General features: G+C 33.7%; 3 protein-coding genes across 3 annotated transcripts; 1 reads left to right on the plus strand and 2 right to left on the minus strand.

Annotated features, from left to right (window-relative positions):
• The first annotated feature begins 171 nt into the window (after nt 1-171).
• On the plus strand, nt 172-3,190 carry MED22 (Mediator complex subunit 22). The gene is made up of 3 exons (XM_085946669.1): nt 172-346; nt 491-592; nt 2,093-3,190. The coding sequence occupies exons 1-3, from the start codon at nt 250-252 to the stop codon at nt 2,308-2,310; spliced, it is 417 nt and encodes a 138-aa protein (XP_085802795.1). The 5' UTR covers nt 172-249; the 3' UTR covers nt 2,311-3,190.
• A 1,415-nt stretch (nt 3,191-4,605) lies between these two features.
• Nucleotides 4,606-8,294, minus strand: ND-ASHI (NADH:ubiquinone oxidoreductase subunit ASHI). The gene is made up of 3 exons (XM_085946668.1): nt 8,200-8,294; nt 7,254-7,474; nt 4,606-5,380 (listed from the first exon to the last, which is right to left on the minus strand). The coding sequence occupies exons 1-3, from the start codon at nt 8,282-8,284 to the stop codon at nt 5,141-5,143; spliced, it is 546 nt and encodes a 181-aa protein (XP_085802794.1). The 5' UTR covers nt 8,285-8,294; the 3' UTR covers nt 4,606-5,140.
• Nucleotides 8,295-11,542: 3,248 nt separating this feature from the next.
• On the minus strand, nt 11,543-20,249 carry LOC147071836 (calcyclin-binding protein). The gene is made up of 5 exons (XM_085946670.1): nt 20,087-20,249; nt 18,596-18,821; nt 14,409-14,615; nt 13,309-13,471; nt 11,543-12,247 (listed from the first exon to the last, which is right to left on the minus strand). The coding sequence occupies exons 1-5, from the start codon at nt 20,108-20,110 to the stop codon at nt 12,142-12,144; spliced, it is 726 nt and encodes a 241-aa protein (XP_085802796.1). The 5' UTR covers nt 20,111-20,249; the 3' UTR covers nt 11,543-12,141.
• Nucleotides 20,250-21,377: the final 1,128 nt, after the last annotated feature.

The raw sequence follows: 21,377 nt of genomic DNA on the forward strand, positions 1-21,377 counted from the left end.
CATTTATTAATTCAATACTATTAATTTTTACTATAACCAAATTTAGGTTGTAGGTAAGTATCCAGAGTTAAACCGTGCAATGTCTTTGTAATATCAGAGAAATATATTTTTTTTAGACACTGGCAATAGATAGTTGTATATTATCTATGATAACAATATACAACTAATTTCATAGACAAAACTTCAAAATCGAAACGTCAGGTAGCAGGTTCATCGAAATATCGCTAAGCCCGTAATAAACAACTCGCTATGCAGAGAAATTTGCCACAATCCAAGGAAGCTTTACTTAAATCTTACACTGCAAGATTAAAAGATGATGTCAAAAGTATGCTGGAAAATTTTGAGGGTATGTTTATGATTATACTTTCGCTTCGGCAAATTGTGTTAGGTTATTAAATTTCGATTTATTCAATACCAGCATGCATATTGGTACTTTAATTAATATGTGCAATATGTAATTAACTTCTTTATGTATACTATTCATTTTCAGAGATCATCAAATTGGCAAAAGGTGAAAATGAATCGCAGCTTAATAGAATGACACAAATTGAACAGGACACGTTTGAAATGCAAGTTCGAGCTGCAAATATTGGTGAGATTATGTGATTGTTTTTATATCTACTTTTAAAACAACATTGCTACAGTTGAGGTATGTTACCAAGCTTAATTAAATCTGGAAATCAATACCTTACAAATTGAATAATAATGTGATGAATAAATGCAATCCTATTGGTTTACTTGACCATATCATGCTCCAGCCTCGGAGGGACAGATTTTCAATAGTGCAAACCTAGATTCCGTACTTCTTTTCACATTAACTAGATTGTTGTAGGACAGCCACTATGATAAATAAATTCCACGAGTTTGAATCATCAGGCAGGACACTTGAAGTTGAGTGTTAGATAAACTATCTGCATCGTGTCTCTCGGTGTCTAGGGGATAACATGTCTGCTTATGGATTCAAGAATTCATAACACGCGTCTAATAGTTATACAACAATTATATTTTAATACTTACAATATATTTTATATCATAATCATTATCAACCGGGGTTGATCTAGTATTGAAGAAGGTTTCCTCCAGCTCCTTAGGTTTTTATTGCCATGTATTTTCATCAGCATCTTCAGTTAGGTGTACATAACATCTGAAAATGCCGAAAGGTGCTCACACTGATTCCCATGGAAGTAAACAAAACTCTCATCAATTAGAATCTGTATTCAATTTCCATCATAATAATATGAGGTTTTTCCCAAAAATCGATAAGTACATAATTAAATATTTATGGTGAAGAATGTTTTTGCTTTTCAATCATACATAAATTGTTGGTTTTAACAATAAATGTATGTGCATTTTCATTGGATATATCTTAATAATTTATCGCTTTCTGTAAGTAATTAAGTTTCAAACATATTTTGATACTTCATTATAAATATGTACATATTTTTTGTTAGATTTTGACGATTTATGTGGACTAGACACCTTGGTCAACAGTGTTATTTTTTATATAAGTATATTAAAAATGTGTTCTGACCATGTCCGATCCTAATAAGATCATATGGGCCTCCACAAAGTTGTTTTGACTCATAACTTCCTGTAATAAATCCGAGTGATTGACGGTATTTTCATTGAAGTCATGAAAAAAATATTCTCATTCAAAATCGTAACTTTTTACTTATTTTTATAATAATGGCACCGTCTTTTGGCACCCACGCTGGCCGCGTGGCTTAAGCTTTGTGGTTCCCAGGTTCAAATCAAGGGTCTGATAAGTACACATATTGTTTTTCAATTTGTGTATGAGTCAGAGTATGGATCTAATAGGTTGAGCAAGTGGCTGACATCCACTTATCGTAAAAACAAAATCTGTTAATACAAACCTCCACTGTGGAGGCCCATATGATCCTATTAGGATCGGATATGGTCGAAGAAAGAAGAGAGACCATCTTTTGTATTTTCCGATTTTAATGAAAAATAATAAATAATGAATCTTCTTTATTATTCATATTTTTAACTTAAATAAAAAATAATTTTATTAAAGTCGACATGATGTATCAATAATAATTTCTCATATTATTTTTAATTTGACTGTTTCCAGTGAGAGCTGGAGAATCATTGATGAAACTGGTGTCCGATATCAAGCAATATTTAATTCTAAATGACTTTCCATCGGTGAATGAAGCCATTACGCAAAATTCTAAACTATTCAGAACGAAACAGCAGGAATGCGATCAAAAACTGATGTCGCTACGGGACGATATTGCAGCGGACCTGTATGATCTCGAGGAAGAATACTTTACAAGTATTTACAAATGATAGTTATTTTCAACTGTGAGTCTGCCATTGACGCCGCAGGAATGTCACTTAACCAATTACCAATGGAGAGATGCGAGATTCATCCTCTTAAAGAGTACAGCATCTATACTTTTCAGCGTTCTGAGGAAAATTGAGATTTATATTTTTGTGGTGTCTGGTTAAAACTGCAGTCGAAAATATCAACTTCACAGGAGACAACATTTTAAAAATAAGCTTGTTTTAAATGTTCCTATTGGATGCAATTGTGTATATAAACAAAACTAAATACATCCATACATAGTGACGTTAAAAAAGTATTAATACTTTTCCTCTCGTTGGAAAAGCTATATACTGATTGATGAATTACAATGCAGTAGAATACATATTTGCAGTATTTCCGCCATTTAGTTATTTACGATTTTGTATTATATTTGTTAAATTGAAATGGGTGAAACTATTCTAAGCCAATTGATAATCAATGCGAATTTATTTCTATTTTACTTATGCAGCATTTTTACTGATTTTTTTAAATTTACTGATAACTTCAGTCTTTTACTCAAAGGTGGAATGATAAAAAGGCTGAAATATATTTTGTTAATCGCCCATCCTTGACTTACCTATATAATTTTGCTTGACACCACAGATCTGATATCTTTTCCAAGGCTGTAAATAGATTTAGTTAGGTTTTCTTGTGTTTTTATGGTAAATTATACTACTATTTGATATTAATATAATTAGTTTTACTCATTCAAATTTTAATAATACTTGTGAAGTATCCACTGTGTGGTGTACTATGGAAAAAGTATAGATGCTGGCATCGGTATTAAAAAAATCTTTGCCCGTGAGAGCTTTTTTCTGAAAAAAAATCGCAATAGATGGAATAAAAATCTTTTTATCAACATATTTTTGTTTGCCAGTTTTTTTTAAGTCCACCAGGTATACAAAAAATATTGTAAGGAATGAAAACAAGATTTATAATATGTCTGTTGGTATCAGTCAAACAGTGTCGATATGTCTTTGATATACTCCAGTGGTGAAGACTGTTGGAGGGAGATAAATAATGAGTAACTGAGAAGAATTAAGAAAAGGCTTTTGACAATCCACACTGCCCCTACCTCCCGAGGATACTGGTAGCATACGGGATTCCTCCCAAGTTTATCGGCATAATCACATTCCTGCATGATAATAGTGAATGCTGTCAGATTTGGTGACGCCGTCACAGAATGGTTCGGGGTCACAACCGGAGTCAAACAGGATTGTGTTTGCTCCATTTTTCTTTGACTCCATACTACAAAAGTCAATACCACCTGACCAAGGCATGTGAGTCACCCCCCACGGTGATGTGTGCCAATAATACGCAGATGTCACTGTCCTATATGATAACTCAATTGAGGTCATTCAAGAGACAATCAACAGGCTGCATGACAATTCGTCTCGTGTTGGTTTTAAAGTCAATGCGAAGAAAAGTAATGTTTTGTGCAATAGCATATCATTTTTTTTATCTGTACCAGAAAATCCATTACATAATAACAATAGCATACTTTTGAAATTACGTTTTACTTGAAGGGGAGGGGGCATTGAATAATTGTAATGTGGTAAAAAAGGTTGTGTCTCCAATAAGGTGAAAGGTTCAAATACATTGTGATGCACGTTACGTACTGTCATGGCGACAAATTTAGTCTGTTTTGTATTCAGAATATTTTGAACGATCACGATCTCTAAATTCAATAATGGAGAGTGCCAACTCTAATGTATAAATATTTTGAATTATTAATTATTCATGCTAATTTCAATTAATTTTAACAGTTTCTGCGTGTGTGTACTTTAAAATTACTTGTGATATTGCATCCAGAAGATAATATTTTGAACAGAATCCAACCTGCAGACCATAGATAACGTTCTTATAGAAAATACATAGTGCCAACGACTAAAAACAAAAAACACGCAATTTTAATGAGTTGAAAATGATATAAAAAGTTCATTGAGTCACACGGGTGTCGATGCAGGCAGCGCGGTACGCGTGAGGTGACCTCATTGTTCTGGTGATTTCGGCAGATTTTGCCAACTGACAATGTTCGTTTAAACTGTTTAAGGGTTCAAAATGTGCTACAGGATGAGAGCATCAGTCTGCCAATACCAAGAAAAACGACATTACATACCTTTTTCCTGTAGCGGCAGCTTACTGTGGCAGCACATAACGTGATCATAATATATTTGAACCCTAAGAGACACTGCATTACACAGACGGTCGACGAATCCAATACATATTATATACATATTCAATAACTGATTTGAAAAATAAATGAAACACAAAAAAACATAATATTGCGAAATTTTATTCACACCTTTTATATACATTATTTTAATATTATTTCATAAATACAATACGGAGCCACACTGCAAATATTAAAAATGTACTTTGTTTGCAAGTTATATTCACAATAATTTAGGATATATTATAATCAATAAATATGCATCGATTTAGTATAAATGGTGGGTTTTTTCTTTTTAAATATACGTAACAAAAAACCAAGAAACATTTGGAAATAGTAAAGAGACTCCGTATCTACATTTACAAATCATTAATAATCATCGACTACTTATAATTAGATGTATTTAATACTTAGCAAACACAATTTATTTATGTCAAGTTATAGATAAATCCACTTTAATTTATACAGCACCAAAATTGACAATACAACAATCGACGAAATACATCCTTAAGACAGCTGACGCACATGCCGTATCTGAAGTATACACTGACATAAGTAAGTAGGTACATATTATCATAATGTTAAAAGTTGACAGATTGGTAGCATAAATAAATTGTACTGGCATCGTAGTTTTTTTTTTAATGATGCTCCGGTTTTGACCCTGCCGAATCATCAAACATGAAATGGGCCTCGCCCATGTTGGGCATTTGCTTTGCCAGAATGGGCGGAAACTCTTTCTTGTCCTCGAGGAAGTAGTATAAGCCGGCGAATGTTCCTAAAACTCCAAACAACGTAAGCCACTGTTCCTTGAGAGAGAAACGATGGCGATAGCTTACGTTGTAACGGGTGTCATTGATCATTTCTTCATAGACATTAATCTGAAAGAAAATAATATCACATCCGATTTATTTTACAACTGATATGAAGTCCAGCCATATTAGATGAAAATAACCGCTTAGGTACCTGGAAATAATTCCTCAAAAGGGAAGGCTTTGAATATTATGTATAGTGCTAATGCCCAGTAATGAAGGAATGTTTTCTGCAAGTTGAAATTTTGGAAAGACATTATTTTTTTTTTAAATTTCTACTTACATTTTTCCTTTCCTGCAACTCGGTAACCGTTTTGCTGATATGACAAAAATTACTGTTATTAAAAATATGTATTTTTAAATACTCCAACTTTCATTTGAGACATTTTTCGATATTTTCAGCTTTTAATAATAAAAAACCGATAGCCACTTTCCAAAATGGCGGCCATAACACAGCATGTATGAATGTTGATCTTTGGTATATTATTGCTGGGCACTAAGGCTGATTATGCAAAACCTCTCTTTTATGGGAATTATTTCCAGGTGAAACTGAACTAATGGTGTAGTATATACATTAAAATATGTGACCATTATATCGCTGGCTGAGCTCTAAAACTATTTCATGTTCACTTTACTAATTTTATAGGGAACGAAAAAATCAGGTCATAACTTATATTGATATTAAATTCTAAATGATTTATGTTTTGTACTTGCTTATAGGGACCCGAGTTTTATCTTTCGGTATCTTCATTCACGTATGGTAAATAAATCTGAAGATGTCGAAAGGTGAAACCTGACTCAAACTAAAAATGGGATAGTACAAAACTTAGCTCAATTAAAGTCCTATGAAATACGCAGTCGATAGCAGTAATTTGATTTATATCTATTTTAAAAAACACTTGAGCTCTTAAATTTCCTAAGTAACATAATGGAACAATGCTAAAGAACTACAATATCCGGCAATAATCGGTTGTACAGACAAAATGGTTGATTGTATATTCTTATGCAGTCGATTCATTGACAAGCCAAAATACTGGCGTTGAAAAATCACCAGTATTGTCGAAGTTCTGCTCCTGACCAAACATTTTTAGCTAAATTCGCATACGTTTGGCACGTACATCGTGGACCCTGTAAGATGTTCGCTCGTAAAGAGGCGTCTCCAGAATGCAGGGAACAATTTCAAACCTCATTGAGTTTTAACAGTTTCGGCAATAAAGCATAGTAATTAGTCTTCTGATGATCTTTATAATTATAGTTCGGTGTTGTTTGGGCATAACCTGATAACTGCTTTTTTAGTCATTTTATGTGAAGAGTAAAAATTGTGTCACTAGTATTATCTTCCATTTGGTAATAACCCGATATCTATATTTCACTTCAAATGCTCAAAACGCTATTGTTATAATATGATGATATGTGAACAAACACAGTGGTTAGTTTGGTCAAAACATGACCAAAGACCTTATCATAGTCTAAACAAAAAAACTGAACTAAAATTTATGTGGGCAATTCAAAGCTTAAAATGGCTCTCCTGTAAATTCAACATTTTGCAGTTAACAAGTTATGCCCAAACGACACCGAGTTATTTTTTACGTGTAATGATCAAATAACCAAGGGACAAATAATATTTAAAATTCCTTTTTATAATTTGTAAAATAAGAAAAAACTTACAAATATTCTCGGAGTGTTACAGATGTTTTCGGTTCGAATAGCTCATAATCATGACAGTAGTGAATGGATGAAATTTTGCAGATCAGTGAGTAAAATTTCAGATATATTATAAATCCACGCAAGAAGATCAGCGGAGATCGTGTCAGTTTGCATAATTCTAGCAATACATTTAAATGTCGATACTTCGAGTGTCTAACTTTTGCCAAGAGCTTCAAAAGTCACATGTCAATGAGTTAATTGAACAATTAATATTTCTGAAATCGAATTGACTAACCGGTTCTTTAAAATTCCTCAGGAATTCGGGGTAATCCCAGGGATAGAAGGGATCCCTCGCTTCCGTGGAAATCATCGGCAGTTTAGGATAATCTCCATAGCCGGTGCCATCATCAGGATATGTTTCGTATTTGTCAGGATGGAGGTTGTACTTTTCTGCAGCCGCAAGGCGTTCCTCCTCTGTTTTGGGTACTGGGCCCGGTTTGAAATCTTTGTTCCAGTCTATGAAACAGATTTAATGATTAATTTTAGATTATTATCAGTAAGGTCGGATCCAAAACTAGGTAGTGCAGGTAGCGTGAACACTTCTTTAATTGCAGGTATGAGGATGTATTTGTGGACTGATTTCCATTCAGGCAACCATGGAAATGAATGCAACTTCGTGCAGTAACAAGTCTTTCATCCACAGGCAATACATAAGTTTCACAACATCCTAACTCGTTAAAGCTATAGGCTAGTATTTATCTTGCTTTGCTATTAGCTATTTATCCGTTAAAGCTAATTCCACTTCGAGCGGTGTATAGAAGGCAATGTGTGCCAGACTTAAATATCAATGTATCAAAGCTCAGATTTTCCAAAATAATTTGACTTGTGAGTTCGATGGTTCATGTATAGACACAGAAAATATTGATCGTAGTTTGTGTTATTGTTTTTTTATTAGTAGCAGACATTGGTGATAAACCCTGCTAGAGCTCGACATAACTGTCAAAAAAAACATGTCTTGAAAAACTAGTCGGATGTTAACGAATAATGTTATCAAAATTTCAAGAGCGGCCCAATAACGTTACTGTATTTATTCATAATATGGTTAAATTTTCAAAATTATTAATAAATAACTATGCGGGTCAGCTGTCAACTATGACGTAACTGAATATGATGGACACACTGAATATTAAATAAATTCTCGAATAAAAAATGCTAGTTGTATGCCAATAAAAAATACTTACAGCTTCGCACTGCCGTATACAGTAATCCCGGTTTTCTGTTAATTAATTGTGTAGAAAACTTCGCAACCTTCGCAAGGGCCGCCATGTTTACCGATAACACAGTGTTGCAAATTTTAAAAATATATTACGATAATCGGTGCTGCCGCTTCGAAAAACAGGAAGAGAAAATAATGAAACAAAAACAAAAAAAAATAAATACAGAAAACCTTGATCAATATCCCGGGCTTTACAAAGTTAGCATTTTTCTTGCCAAAGACCTTGAGTTAATAATATTGTAGTTGTGGTCTCGACCAGTAGTCTTCAGAATAGCATTTTCTGGTAGTGCGCAATGGTTTACCTTCTATACCCAGCATTAGAGCATAGGGCAAGCACAACTTCGCGCCACTTCCCTCGGTCCAACGCCAACTCTTGCGCCTCCCGCCATGTCAGACCTACAGTGCGTAGGTCGCTTTTGTAGCACCGCTGCGGGGTAAGGGAGGGCCGGCCATGGCAACGGAACCCTTGAGGCTGTGCCATAAGGGTACGAAGTGTCACACTCTTTGGCGGCATCAGGAACACTTGTCCTAGCCACGTAAAGGTCGTAAAGCGTCTCTTCACGATTACCTTAATCACCGAAGGCTGCCGTGTCAATAAGCTAAGATAATATCTTAGTGTATAATGACTGAAACGTCAAACTTCTCAGAAGGTAAATTAAATATGTCTTTGTTTATTTATTCTATTTCTTAAAAAAAATTTTTTTAACAGAATGATTTAATATCAATAAAGAAAAATAAATGTCACGGTTTATGGCTTTACGCTCCGAACAATGAATGCGTCAGCCAAATATGAACCGTCTTAAAAACGGATGACGTACGCTGGGTCACTTTGTTAATAGTGCATAGCAGTATGTTTATTTCTTAAATTTCACATTATTATTAATTTATGTGAAATTATAAAATGAACTAACATTACGTGAGTAATATTTATATTGTAAATCAGCGTTTCTTCGAACTCAGATTTATTTCTGATGTATTTATAAATGTCATTAAAAGTATGTTTCTCTTATATTATCGTTCTTATGTATTATTCAGCTACGACCTACTACTCATGTAGTGGTGCTGTGTTTTTTTTTTTATTATATTGAATGTATTTGAGTGGTTTAGAAATAGATGCAGCAGTTTGTATTTTCGTAAAAGTTTGGCGATTCATTAAATCTTAAATTGTTCAAAATTAACTCGCCAACATTGTCAAACAGAAACTGGCGTTTTTGTTTCTAGAGTCCTAATTTCGTGCGCCGATCATAAAGTGTGTAAAAAATGCTACACAAACGCTACCACAGGAACATTGGACTACCGTTTAAGAAGTATACAATGGCCTCATTGTAATCCTGTGCAAACTGAAAATCCACTTGGACACAATTGCTTTGCGCTCATGAACGGAGTATTGTTCATAATACTGCTACATGTTCTACTTCGCGAAGTGAGTGATACACATATGAATAACAATGAAAAGTTGAGTGATGTCTTCAAAAATGCAGGCAGTGCGTAGCACTTAGATGGTATTAGAGGAGCCGCCGCTGGTCTCAACTACTTTCATTGGATTTATTAAGTACCTACTATATTTTTCCATCATTCAGATCAGCTGATCTATCTGTCCTGACAACCCGTAATCGAGATATTTCAGGTTTAATAGCATAATTTATTTGAATAACTTTATTACATAAATACCTATCCCCTTCATATTATTTTTTGAAGCAGCAATGGTCACTTCTTTATTAGGTACCTAGTCAATTTGGCTAGGTACTAATGGTGCCTGACAAGCTGCCAACCCTCCAGGCAGGCAGATTTTTGGACAATTAATCAAATACGAACCGGAGTAACTAGAAGCAAAAACAATACGGAAAAGTGGGGATACTCCAATGTCCTTCAAACTGCAGAATGTGATGGGTCTGTCCGCCCGTTGCCATCTGTAATTATACCTGTATCATCGGTGATATATTTGAAACTATCAATGCACCCATCACAGTAGCCAAGGTATGGTTGGGAAGAGTCCTGGACGGCGATTCCTGAATGAAGCAGTGCAAAACACGTCACCGAATCGCTTCAACTGAAGCTCGTAAAATTTTTAGTTTTACATGAGATATTGTGTGTACAAAGCTTCGAGTGAAACGGATAAACGGCATATAAGTGCAAGTGAGAAAGCATTCAACATGCTTATACCTCATGTCCATGCGTTAGAGTAAGATAGAAAGTAAACATGTCAAGACGGCACTATTGTCAATGTCATGGAAATTAAATAACATTTTTATCCATTTTGGAAATGACTTCATATTTTACTAACCGTTAACTTACCGTTAACGTTGCATGATTAAATCATTCATTGTTGAAGTACGTAACCAATTAATCTTTAATCACGCTAGTTACGTCTCCAATATAACAATAAGATTACAACACGGAATTTCCGTTGTATTTTGCAAACAAACATGTGTGTTTCTGTATTACAAAATCACAATAAATACATCCTTAAATGAGAATTGAAACACGAAATAATAATTTTAGCGGTAATATGTGGTAAATGTAAAACAATAGATCAACAGCTTTCTCCAATATTACGTACGATACGAAATCTGACGTTTATTATGTCAAACGGAGAGTTGCGAGCGCCCCTACCGTGAAAGCATGTGTACTACCAAAGCCTGGCCTAGTGACACCCAGCGGTTGACTTTTAATATGCTACAGTTGAAGCAAGTTGTGTAAAGTTTGCGCAACTGGTCACTTGTGCTTCAGTCGTGAATTGACCTCCAGGCGCATCTCTCATATGGACACAATAGAAGAAGCTGGACTGTTTCCATATTATGCCACATTTTCATGTGGCAATTTTACTAATGTTGAATGACAGCTGATAGCCAAATGACAAGTGTGAACCATATTTCAACAAAGTTGATCAACTCATTAGTTGAATTGAACAAAGTTGAGTTCCTTTCTACTTTTGTCGATCCAACAGTGAATTATCACTGGAGTCAACTGGTTGCCCAGAGTGACTAACACGTTAATTTAAATACTGAAATCATAATTTTTTAGTTATGCCTATAAAATATTGATTGAATTTTTGTTTGTTTTAAATATCTTTAAAATTATTAGAGGCAATCAAGTGAAAATAACCAAAAACGCATATATGCATGTACAACCTTTTACGTAGGAGGTATCGATTTAACAAAACAGTTGAATGACAAAAATCATCACGTGAGAATGTGGCAATAGATAATAATATACTGAATGTGACCATCATTTCGGACATCCTAAAAAAACAATGTTATGACTGCTAAAATAATTCATTACATAATAAATAATAAAAAGCACAAATCGACAGGTATTTTAACATCTTTATTCATGTAAACATGTGGTATTTATTTTTGAACTCTTACAACATAATCTATTTAGGTATGTCAGAACAATACTGGTAGAAAATGTGTGTATAGTAGACATTCTGCAAAATAAAGAAAACTTAACCCTATACATATGTGTTATTACAACAGACACAAAAAAGTATTGACAGCATCATTACAGTATAAATTGATAACACCATTATAATATTACGTAATACGGTTGTATCTGATCACATCATTCAGACCATTATGCGGTATAATATGTAATCGGTTTGACCTGGAAACTTCTACTGTACTGTGAAATAGTAATATGTATAATGATTTGAATAATAGTTGATTACACAATCTGATTATAACTTATGTAGAAAAAACTATATTTTTATAAAAAAAAACTTTTCCTATAGCTACCTTAATAATGACATGGTATTCTGTTCAGGAAAGCTAACTAGTATTGTTAATACAATTACCCATTTAACATCAACATCTGTGATAGAATTTATACAGGTTTATTTTATGATTAATAATGGTAATGTTTAGAAGTATGATAACTTTGAATGTCAACACCGATCCATTGTCAATCAATTTATAGCTGGGTCCGTGTCCATATTGCTAGTTCGTTTCTCTTGCCCCTCGGTCCAGGCCTTTGCAATCATTCTCTTCATATCATCGTCTCCAGATTCATACCTAGAAATGTAAAAATGTGTTCTGATTGAAAAATTCTTCGAATGAAAAATTTCTCAATTCCCAAATCTCGAGAAATCACAACCCTACATATTATATGCGCTTATCATTAGCCTAAGTAACATTTTTTTTCTGCTTCACTTTCATTTTATATTTAGATTGTCTCTATAGAAGATTTTCTAAAATGTTTTTGGTAAATTGCCAATTTCGCTCATCCTAAGTAGAGTTAAAATTAGTAGCATTTTATAAGAGGAATAATTATTACAAAGTTATTTGTCAAACATATTGGATCTTGATCTTGCCAACAGAACAAATAAGATAGAAATGGGAAGCCAGTCACTATAGACCAAGACTTTGATGCCAGATTTGGTTGATGATTTAATGTCGGCCAGGCTATAAACACAAAGCCTCTGGAATGTCCGGAAATATTACCAATATTGAATGCACATTTCGTTTATGTGACAAACTTTGATGCATACTATGATACATGTGTATAAGTTTATCTCACATTTCTTCACAGTCGAGAATTATACATTTTTATTACCACACCCAGAAGGTAACACATTTCCCATTATTTTTGTGACCTGTGAAAAAGACAACATATTAGTGTGATTTATGCCAATGGGATTGGAAGCTGCACGCATGGCTTCAGAGATCTTTGCTCTGCCTCTACTCGGTAGAGTGATATTATATATGGCGCTGTGAAGACCAAAATGGCATGTCCTGGCCATATCGCATGAGTGGATAATGGCAAGAAAAGATAATTCTGTAGACATTTAAGTATATAATACATATTGTATTTTATTTGATATCGACTACGATATGAAAAAAAAATGTGCATTTAGCCCAATCATTGGGACTGATTACTTCGCTGAGAGCTACCTACTCATTCGTCATTCATGCATAGTGATATCTGTAAATATCAGACTTTGGCATTCTGTCAGCAGCACTGCTCAGAGTCTTTAGTGCGCGTAACATTGCTGCTAAAATCGTCCACTACAAATCGCTTGTGTGAAGAATATGAATGTAACACTAAATGAGAGATCGAAAAATACATCACTCACATATTCCTCATCAGTCCCATAAGAGAATCCTGCGGGTCTTTCTTTTCCATGCCTTCAGTCTTAAATTTGTTGCTCTTGGTTTCTTCAAATCTCTTTTCGATTTCTGTCATGTGCGTCCAAGTTGAGAAGGGTCGACCTTTGGAAAGGAAGACTACTACCATATCTGTAAACAAATGGTGGCAAGAATGCTATGTATTTAGATACATTTATATGACAGGACATTATTGTAGGTATAAAAATAAACAAGAATTTTTGCCTCAAAGTTGTATATTAAGTGGAGATTACACCAACAGACTTTTAATGAGTAATGGTCGTTAGCCACTCGTCCAACTCACTTGGTCGTTGCTTTGGATCAAACCCCATATCGAAAAACAACTTATAATTTTTGACAGACACAGGATTCGAACCCGTGATTTATGACTTAGGGGAGGGTCCAGTGGCGAAGACCCCATATTAGGCGATTATTTAAAACCTACCTTCTTAACCGGCGCTTTGAGTCTCAGATAATAAGTTGCAATCAATCATGAGCATGGGCTTGCTTATGCCAGAAATAAACTACTATTCATTTCATTATGTAGTTTTTGTTATTAACATTAAAATATTTAATTGAATATCATAAATTTTATGACTTAACAAATGAGACCTCCCTGCAACAACACTGTATATCTGTATATATAACACATTGACTGCTGACTAGATAATTATTTTGGCCAACTAATTGTAACACGCTGGGCGCGTCTTTAGCGTCCAATGTATTAACAAATGGGAAAATGAAAAAAACATTTTGAAGCAAAAAGAAGTAATGCAAATAACATTTTTATTTTATTTTTAGTGGTCTAAAGACAAAAAGGAAAGAAATCTCTGCAATAACACTGTATATCACCCCAGTGGTCAAAACCTTGTACATCAATATTCTTACTATGGAAAAAAAAAACGGCAACTTAAAAATAGATTTAAATAATGTTTTTAATTCACGTATATGGTTGTTGAATACATCATTCGATGCCCAAGGAGATGTATAACATTGTGGCATTCATAACTTAGAACTGCCCAAAATCGTTATACAGTGTTGTTGCAGCGGAGATCTCAATTGCTCATACCTGTCTTCTGCTTCCAATGGCAATCTTCAACATTGATAGGCTCCACAAAGTTATTGATAACAAGGTTGTAGTCTCTATTCTCAAGATTCTTCACGTGCAACTCCATGGAGCGTTCGGTGAGTGTACAGAAAACATCTTTTTTGGGGATTGTGTGGACATTCTTTAGCGTAACAAACACTTTGACATATTTGTCTGACTGGTCCCATCCTACAAAGTAAATTACAAAAATTTGGTAACTGTCAATATGAGCTTCCAAAAGGTCATCCATAAAGCCTCAATTACATTGAGCGAGTTTACTAGCTGCTAGCGGGCATGTTTAAAAGCGGGCGAGTCAGCTAGTGCGATAGTGATGATGACAAACAAAACTTTTCACCAGCTCAGTAGCCAACTTGATAAGAGTTGAAACCATGTGTTGTTTCTTTAATTTGCTCGTACTCGCAGCTAGTTCACTAGCAACTATGATGACACACGGCTAGTTTACCAGCTAACAAGCCCACATGCCAACGAGTAGCGAGTAAAGTAGCCCGGCTTTCAACTTGTCTCGTAGATTGTTTACAATCTGCTACTTAGCTAGTTAGATGATTACACTGGGTGAGTTTACGAGCAGATAGAGAATTCGCCGACTAGTAGCTAGTAAACTCGCGTAATGTCATCGAGCCTCAACATATTCGACTGATGATAATTCACACAGTTTTAACTGTTAATATAATATACAATATATAACTTAATTCATATAGTTCATATTCATAAGACCAATTTTGTTTGCTTATGGCGAATTTGATCATTTAGAGCAGTGTTTCCAAAACTGTGGTACACAAAAATTTGTAAGGATACAGTTGAATTTTTTTTTCATAAATATATTTAATATCAGCATTTGTGCAATGCTGCTGTAATTATAAAAAGCTGTAACTATAATTATAAAATGTGTATTATAATAATTATAATCAGCATACTTTGTGCAATAGTAAGTATGAATAGTTGGTTTAAATATAATGCAAATTTTATCATACTCATTTCACATTAATTAAATATAACTGGACAATTTCAACTGAATGTCTTCTGAGGCGTACAAAACTGGTCCAATTATATGTAATACAAGTGGAATCAGTACGATAAAATTTGCATTTATTTAAACTAATCAATGGCCAAGTATTGGAACAGTAATAACTCAAAAATGTAGTTTTGAGATAATCATGTTTTAATATTTGAATATTTTAAAATACACAAGATTTGACAAGTTTTAAAAGGAAACATGTCAGAATGTATCTATTCAAAACTGAAACGTATGGTCAATCGCCAGTTTTAAATGGAAACAATTCGAAATGGACCTGTACAAAACTAGTTTTGTTTGAAAGTTTGTAAAATTTCATATGGGTTTTTTGGCTCTCAAGGTATCTAAATTATTTTTTTCGAATTGTTTCTGTACAAAACTGGCAAGAGCTCATTTTTATGAATAAAAGAAATTATGAATAGTATGTAAAATTATACCGAAATATATATACTGTCGTACTTGGTTATTACGAAGAAGATGGGACCGACTGAATTTGCTCGTTATAAGCGTTACTCGTTATATCAGAGAATAGGTTAATAGAATAACACATAACACAAAAAGTTGAAAAAAAGTCAAAAATAAAAAATCTGAAAACGATCGTAAAATCCCAGAAACTAGCATGGCATTCATAAACTACAAAAGAAGTTGTTTGGGCTCTATGTTACGACCGTACACCCTGGATAAACGTCAGATTTCTTTGTTCAATACTTGAAAGCATCTAAGCGAGATTTTTTGAGCATAGACAATCATGGGAAAAACCGCTATTATATGGCGAAAACGCTATTATAAGCGTAGACAATAAGTACAAATATAAAAATCATTTTCAATGTAGTATAAAATTCAAACATTTTAAATTATAAAATTCGCCGTTTTCAAAAATCAGTATAGCATAATAGAGTTCGCCAATGCATTTCATAAAATTTAAATAATTATAAAGTAACCTAGGACATTCGTGCACACACCAAAGCGAATTATTCGCAGTGAATATTCACCAATCAAGCTCGTATTGGCTTACGGGAAAGAGCACGCGACGTTCAGATTTCGGAAGGAAGTTGTTTTCTTACAAAGTTCAATATGGAGCGCTGCGATTGTTTGACGTTTCGGTATCGAGCATTCAAATAATATATCAATAATTTTATATTATCATTGATACAATTTGTCTCTGACACTGCTATCCATTCGCATTTACCCCGTCAAAATAACCCGAAAAAAGCACCCGCATCGATATGGAAGGTCCGGTCAAAAGAGTCTCAAAAAATAGCCAAATATATGACAAATTGATGGCTTTCATTGTATCTTTTGGTCTTCTGCGTGAATAAATGTTACGTTTGTTCATTAACAACAGGTAAGTAGGGAGCATTACAGCGGCATTGGCTTTTTTTGAGACTCTTTTGACCGGACCTTCTGTACCGATGGCGGGTGCTTTTTTTGGGATATTTTGACGGGGTACTTGGTGAATATTCGCGTTGGTTTGTGCGAGCCTTAAACCTTCGTATAAAAACGCTCTAAATAGGTAGGTAGGTATGCGAAAATAAGGAAAATTTTTCAAAATATCGTTATAGATAACAATATTTTATATATAAAATTGAGCCGTGTTAACTAAACGACATTGTTATAATTTCAGATAATTCTGACTCAAATTTGATCAATAAAATAAGAAATACGAGTGAAAATGGCTTGGATGGCTTTTATTTACTCTTTGATTACCTAGTGATTGTTCTTATAAGACTGTAAAATATATCCATAGTCAGTATTCCGTATTAACGCATAACCGAGAAAATTAAGATTAAAAAAAAATACGAGGTTAGTTTGGTATAATATTTAATATGAAAGATAACACGCTTCATGAATATTAATGATAGGTATATTATGCCGAAAGGTAAGTTTTAAGTAGGAAAAGTGACATTTTAATGAAAACCAGTGACGTTTAATTTCATTCAGTGTGAGCCGTTTTATCGAGGCTATTTGACCGGGCCATTTGTTTGTGGAAGCGAAATGTTAAATATCATAATATCATAACCTGGAGCCTGTTTTATTTGTTATACATTTAATTAAATGAATACAAAATAAATACGGAATACTGACTATGGATAAATATTAATATCTTATAAAAACAATCACTAATCAAAGAGTAAAGAAAGCCATTCAAGCCATTTTCACTCGTATTTCTTATTTTATTGATCAAATTTGAGTCGGAATTATCTGAAATAATAACAATATCGTTTAGTTAACACGGCTAAATTTTATATAAAAAATATTGTTATCTAAACGTTATTTTGAAAAATGTTCCTTATTTTCGCATACTTACCTACCTATTTAGAGCGTTTTTATACGAAGGTTTATGCACGAGTGTCTTTGTGTCAAAGGTTACTTTAGAATTATTTAAATTTTATGAAATGCATTGGCGAACTCTAATATGCTATACTGATTTTTGTATTCTATTTTTCTTTGTAAGAGATTTTTATATTTGTACTTATAATAGCGTTTTATCCATATAATAGCAAATTTTCAATGATTGTCTATGCTCAAAAAGTGTCGCTTAGATGCTTTCAAATATTGAATAAAAAAATCTGACGTTTACCCAGGGTGTACGGTCGTAACATAGAGCCGTTGTTTGTTGTAATGAATGCTGGTAGGTACCTAGCGACTTCACAAACCTTGGATTTTTTACATGCAATTTCAACCATATGCGTGCATACTTTTTCAGTATTGTCGGTGAAAACACCAATTAGGTAGGTACTTAGACACATAACTAGTGTCATAAACGTAATCCGATTCCGGCGGCATCGGCATTGCTTAGTGTCGAAATTTTTTTAAACGATTGACACATTAACAGTTTAAGAAAATTTTTGAACATATCTCGGTATAACCAAAAAGTAGCTTGTTATAAAAGTGAATAAATTTATGGAGAAAATTATAAACTAAAATGTCAACGAATGTTTCCTCATTACATCCGAGATCTCGCTACCTCCATGATCATAATAACCAAGTTCGACTGTATGTAAATGTTGGGAAAAGCTGGTCAGAATATAATCCATCAGTTTTTTTTTGTATTCATGAAAAACACTAAATGTAATTGAATTGGAGCAGAATATTGCAAAACACTTTGATGAATGAATAAAGAAGGGGTACATACCATATCCATTTATCTTAACTTGGTAATGCTTCGTGTCCTTCATTGATTTCGCATCATTTGTGGTATTATCATCACTGACTGACTGGGTTGGTTCATTCAACTTTTCATCTTGCAATTTGATTAGCTCTGTGCCCAATTTTCTGATCTCTAGGGAGATGACATCAATTACATGTCTACGTGTTGCCTGTTTCTGAAGCAATTCCAATTCTTCTATGTCACGTTTCACCTAAAATCGATAATCAAAAAGGATGTACAAAATCCTGCAAATATTTGGCTACAGGTCATTGCTTACTCATAAAAAGTTAAAATTTTTTGGTATTAAGGCTACCATTTTTCTTCTTTCCTTGATGTTTCAGACTTGTCGCAAAGAACATTCTCACGATATAATCAGATAGAGCAGATGCGGGCGAGCTATTTTTAAATATAGCCAGCCCATACAGGTACGGAGAATGAGGAGTAAATTTCGCTACTTCATGTACAAATAGACATTATGAAGATGTTGAATCTCTTTCAGATGAAAGTTTTTGTGGTAACTCTATAAATATCACTGAAGCAAGTTCCACTCTGACATAATTACTATACGACAAGCAGAACCTTGATTATCTGGACTAAGAATTATTGGGGATGACGATAGTCGTGATAACACTGACAACGATATATTGGGATAATCAAAAAAAAGTTAAAACATCTACTTTTTTTACTTCCAGAATAAAGATTTACAATATATTTTGAAAAATGCACCTTTTTTACTAATTATATTTTATTATAATCACATTATGAAGCCGATGATCAAAAAGAGATCCGAAAAATCAAGGTCCAGATAACCGAGGTTCTATATGGAAATCTTCATCTATATGGAAAAAGGTTTACTTCAACATCTTCCGGTTCCTCAATAATGCAATTATTAGATTTTTTATTCAAAATGTAATATTCTTTTGTAAGTCATACGCATGATGTACATTACCAGAGACTACCATTGCACATTCAGGTCTAGACACACTAAAGGCTGAGATGAAATGAAGTGTCGGGAAAGGTCCGTCCGACCGACACTGTCCCAAAGTGACTTTGTCGTGGCCGCAATGCCAGAAGAATCTGTCGTTCCTCTACTTAGGTGTGGACATAACTTAAAAGTTATAACTAAAAATCTAGTAAAATTGTTTCTAGTAACAATTATTGAAAACGTATTTTTTCACACAGGCTACCGATCGTTCCGCCAATACCCAGAGAATCAGAAAGGTATTCTAGTGTGCGATAAATACAAGATGAGAAATGATGAAGAGAATTGTTATGTTGCTTATATTGCAGGATTAATTGAGGCATAAATGAAGCTTATTTAAAATTAACACATACTTATTATGGGCAATAAGACAGTGTCAGTGATCAACACCACGAGCACTGTCACGATGTCCGTTGCTAAATAATTGACTGTCCGAGGACAGTTTAGTAAGTCTGTGATAATTGAAAAGAATGGATTTAGTTCTTCGTGCTTACCTCGCCAATTTTTGCAGTAGCCATGGTTGTAAGCAAAGAGATTGGAGACTGGTTGTAAGGAAGAAAAATCTACGTCAAAAATATTCTAAAGTACGTGAGCTCACTGACAGTTCACAATTTTCGCAAAAACAACGAACGCAACGCAACAACGCTTTGCGCGCACGCCGCCGAAAATTTTGGGATTTTGATTTTTTTGTGATGCAATGCAATTCTGGAATATTCTCTATTATTATGAGTATTGCCAAAACAAATTACATTTTCCCTATTTTTCCCTTCACAACGATTATTATTTGACTGTCTGACGTACCAAGTCAAAGAAATTTCCAATCTCTTTGTGCCAAGTAGTTTTTCATGGCGAAAAAATTAGATTTTTAAAGTTTAAAAAAAAAAATAGTTTTTAAAAATTCTATTAAACAGCTTGAAAATTACAATTATTGAGTTCTTGATATTCTTTATTTCATCATATTTTTAGCCGAAGGCATATCTTTTGTTCTTTGAACATTTTGTTCCTTGTTTACAAAAGTCTCAAAGAGATCGTGGAAGCATGTAAACCACTCTTCTTTCATATTATATTCTCCATCACTGAATGGTTTTCCATTTATAGAGATTACGTTTGAGGCAGAATAACAAGCAGTTATTATTTTTGAATGACTGCTGATAATTAATTGCATAAGGTTTGTTGATTGAGTGTTTTTATTTTTAATTGCCCGATTCGAAGGACCGACCTATGCAATTGTATATTTACATTAAACATAATGATTATTCTTGAAAAGGATTTGCCTGTTATTTTATAGAATGCGATTTGTCATTCATGCATGAATTTCGTCGTTTCCGTTTGCCCATCGATTAGTAAACATAATATGAAAAACCGAAGAAAATAAGCATGACTATGTCATCATTATTTTTTTAATAGTATATATCAGTAAGTAGATAGCTACCTACTTAACATATAAAAACATTTTTTAAACACATAAAATAGTCCTAATTTCTTTGAACTTAAGTAACTTTTAAAATGAAACATTCGCATGCCATAGGTTCGCCATCCCTGTCATAGAGGGTACATTGATTCACATGTAATAATAAATTATATCCAGTTTTGTATATCCATTATAATGTACAAATCAAGCGTGTATTCTTGTATAAAAAACCACACACTCCTGCTAACACCGTTGAATTGTTGTACGCTCCACACCCCAATGTCACGTCGCTCCATATACTGCAATGTATTTTGTCACCGTGGCAAGTCACCCGTGAGCGCCTGGGCTTATTATGCATATTTTGAGATATTATG

Source organism: Rhyacophila brunnea, unplaced genomic scaffold, assembly GCF_057557595.1.
Source record: "Rhyacophila brunnea isolate RB1 unplaced genomic scaffold, BYU_Rbru_1.0 scaffold_2, whole genome shotgun sequence".
NCBI lineage: Eukaryota > Metazoa > Arthropoda > Insecta > Trichoptera > Rhyacophilidae > Rhyacophila > Rhyacophila brunnea.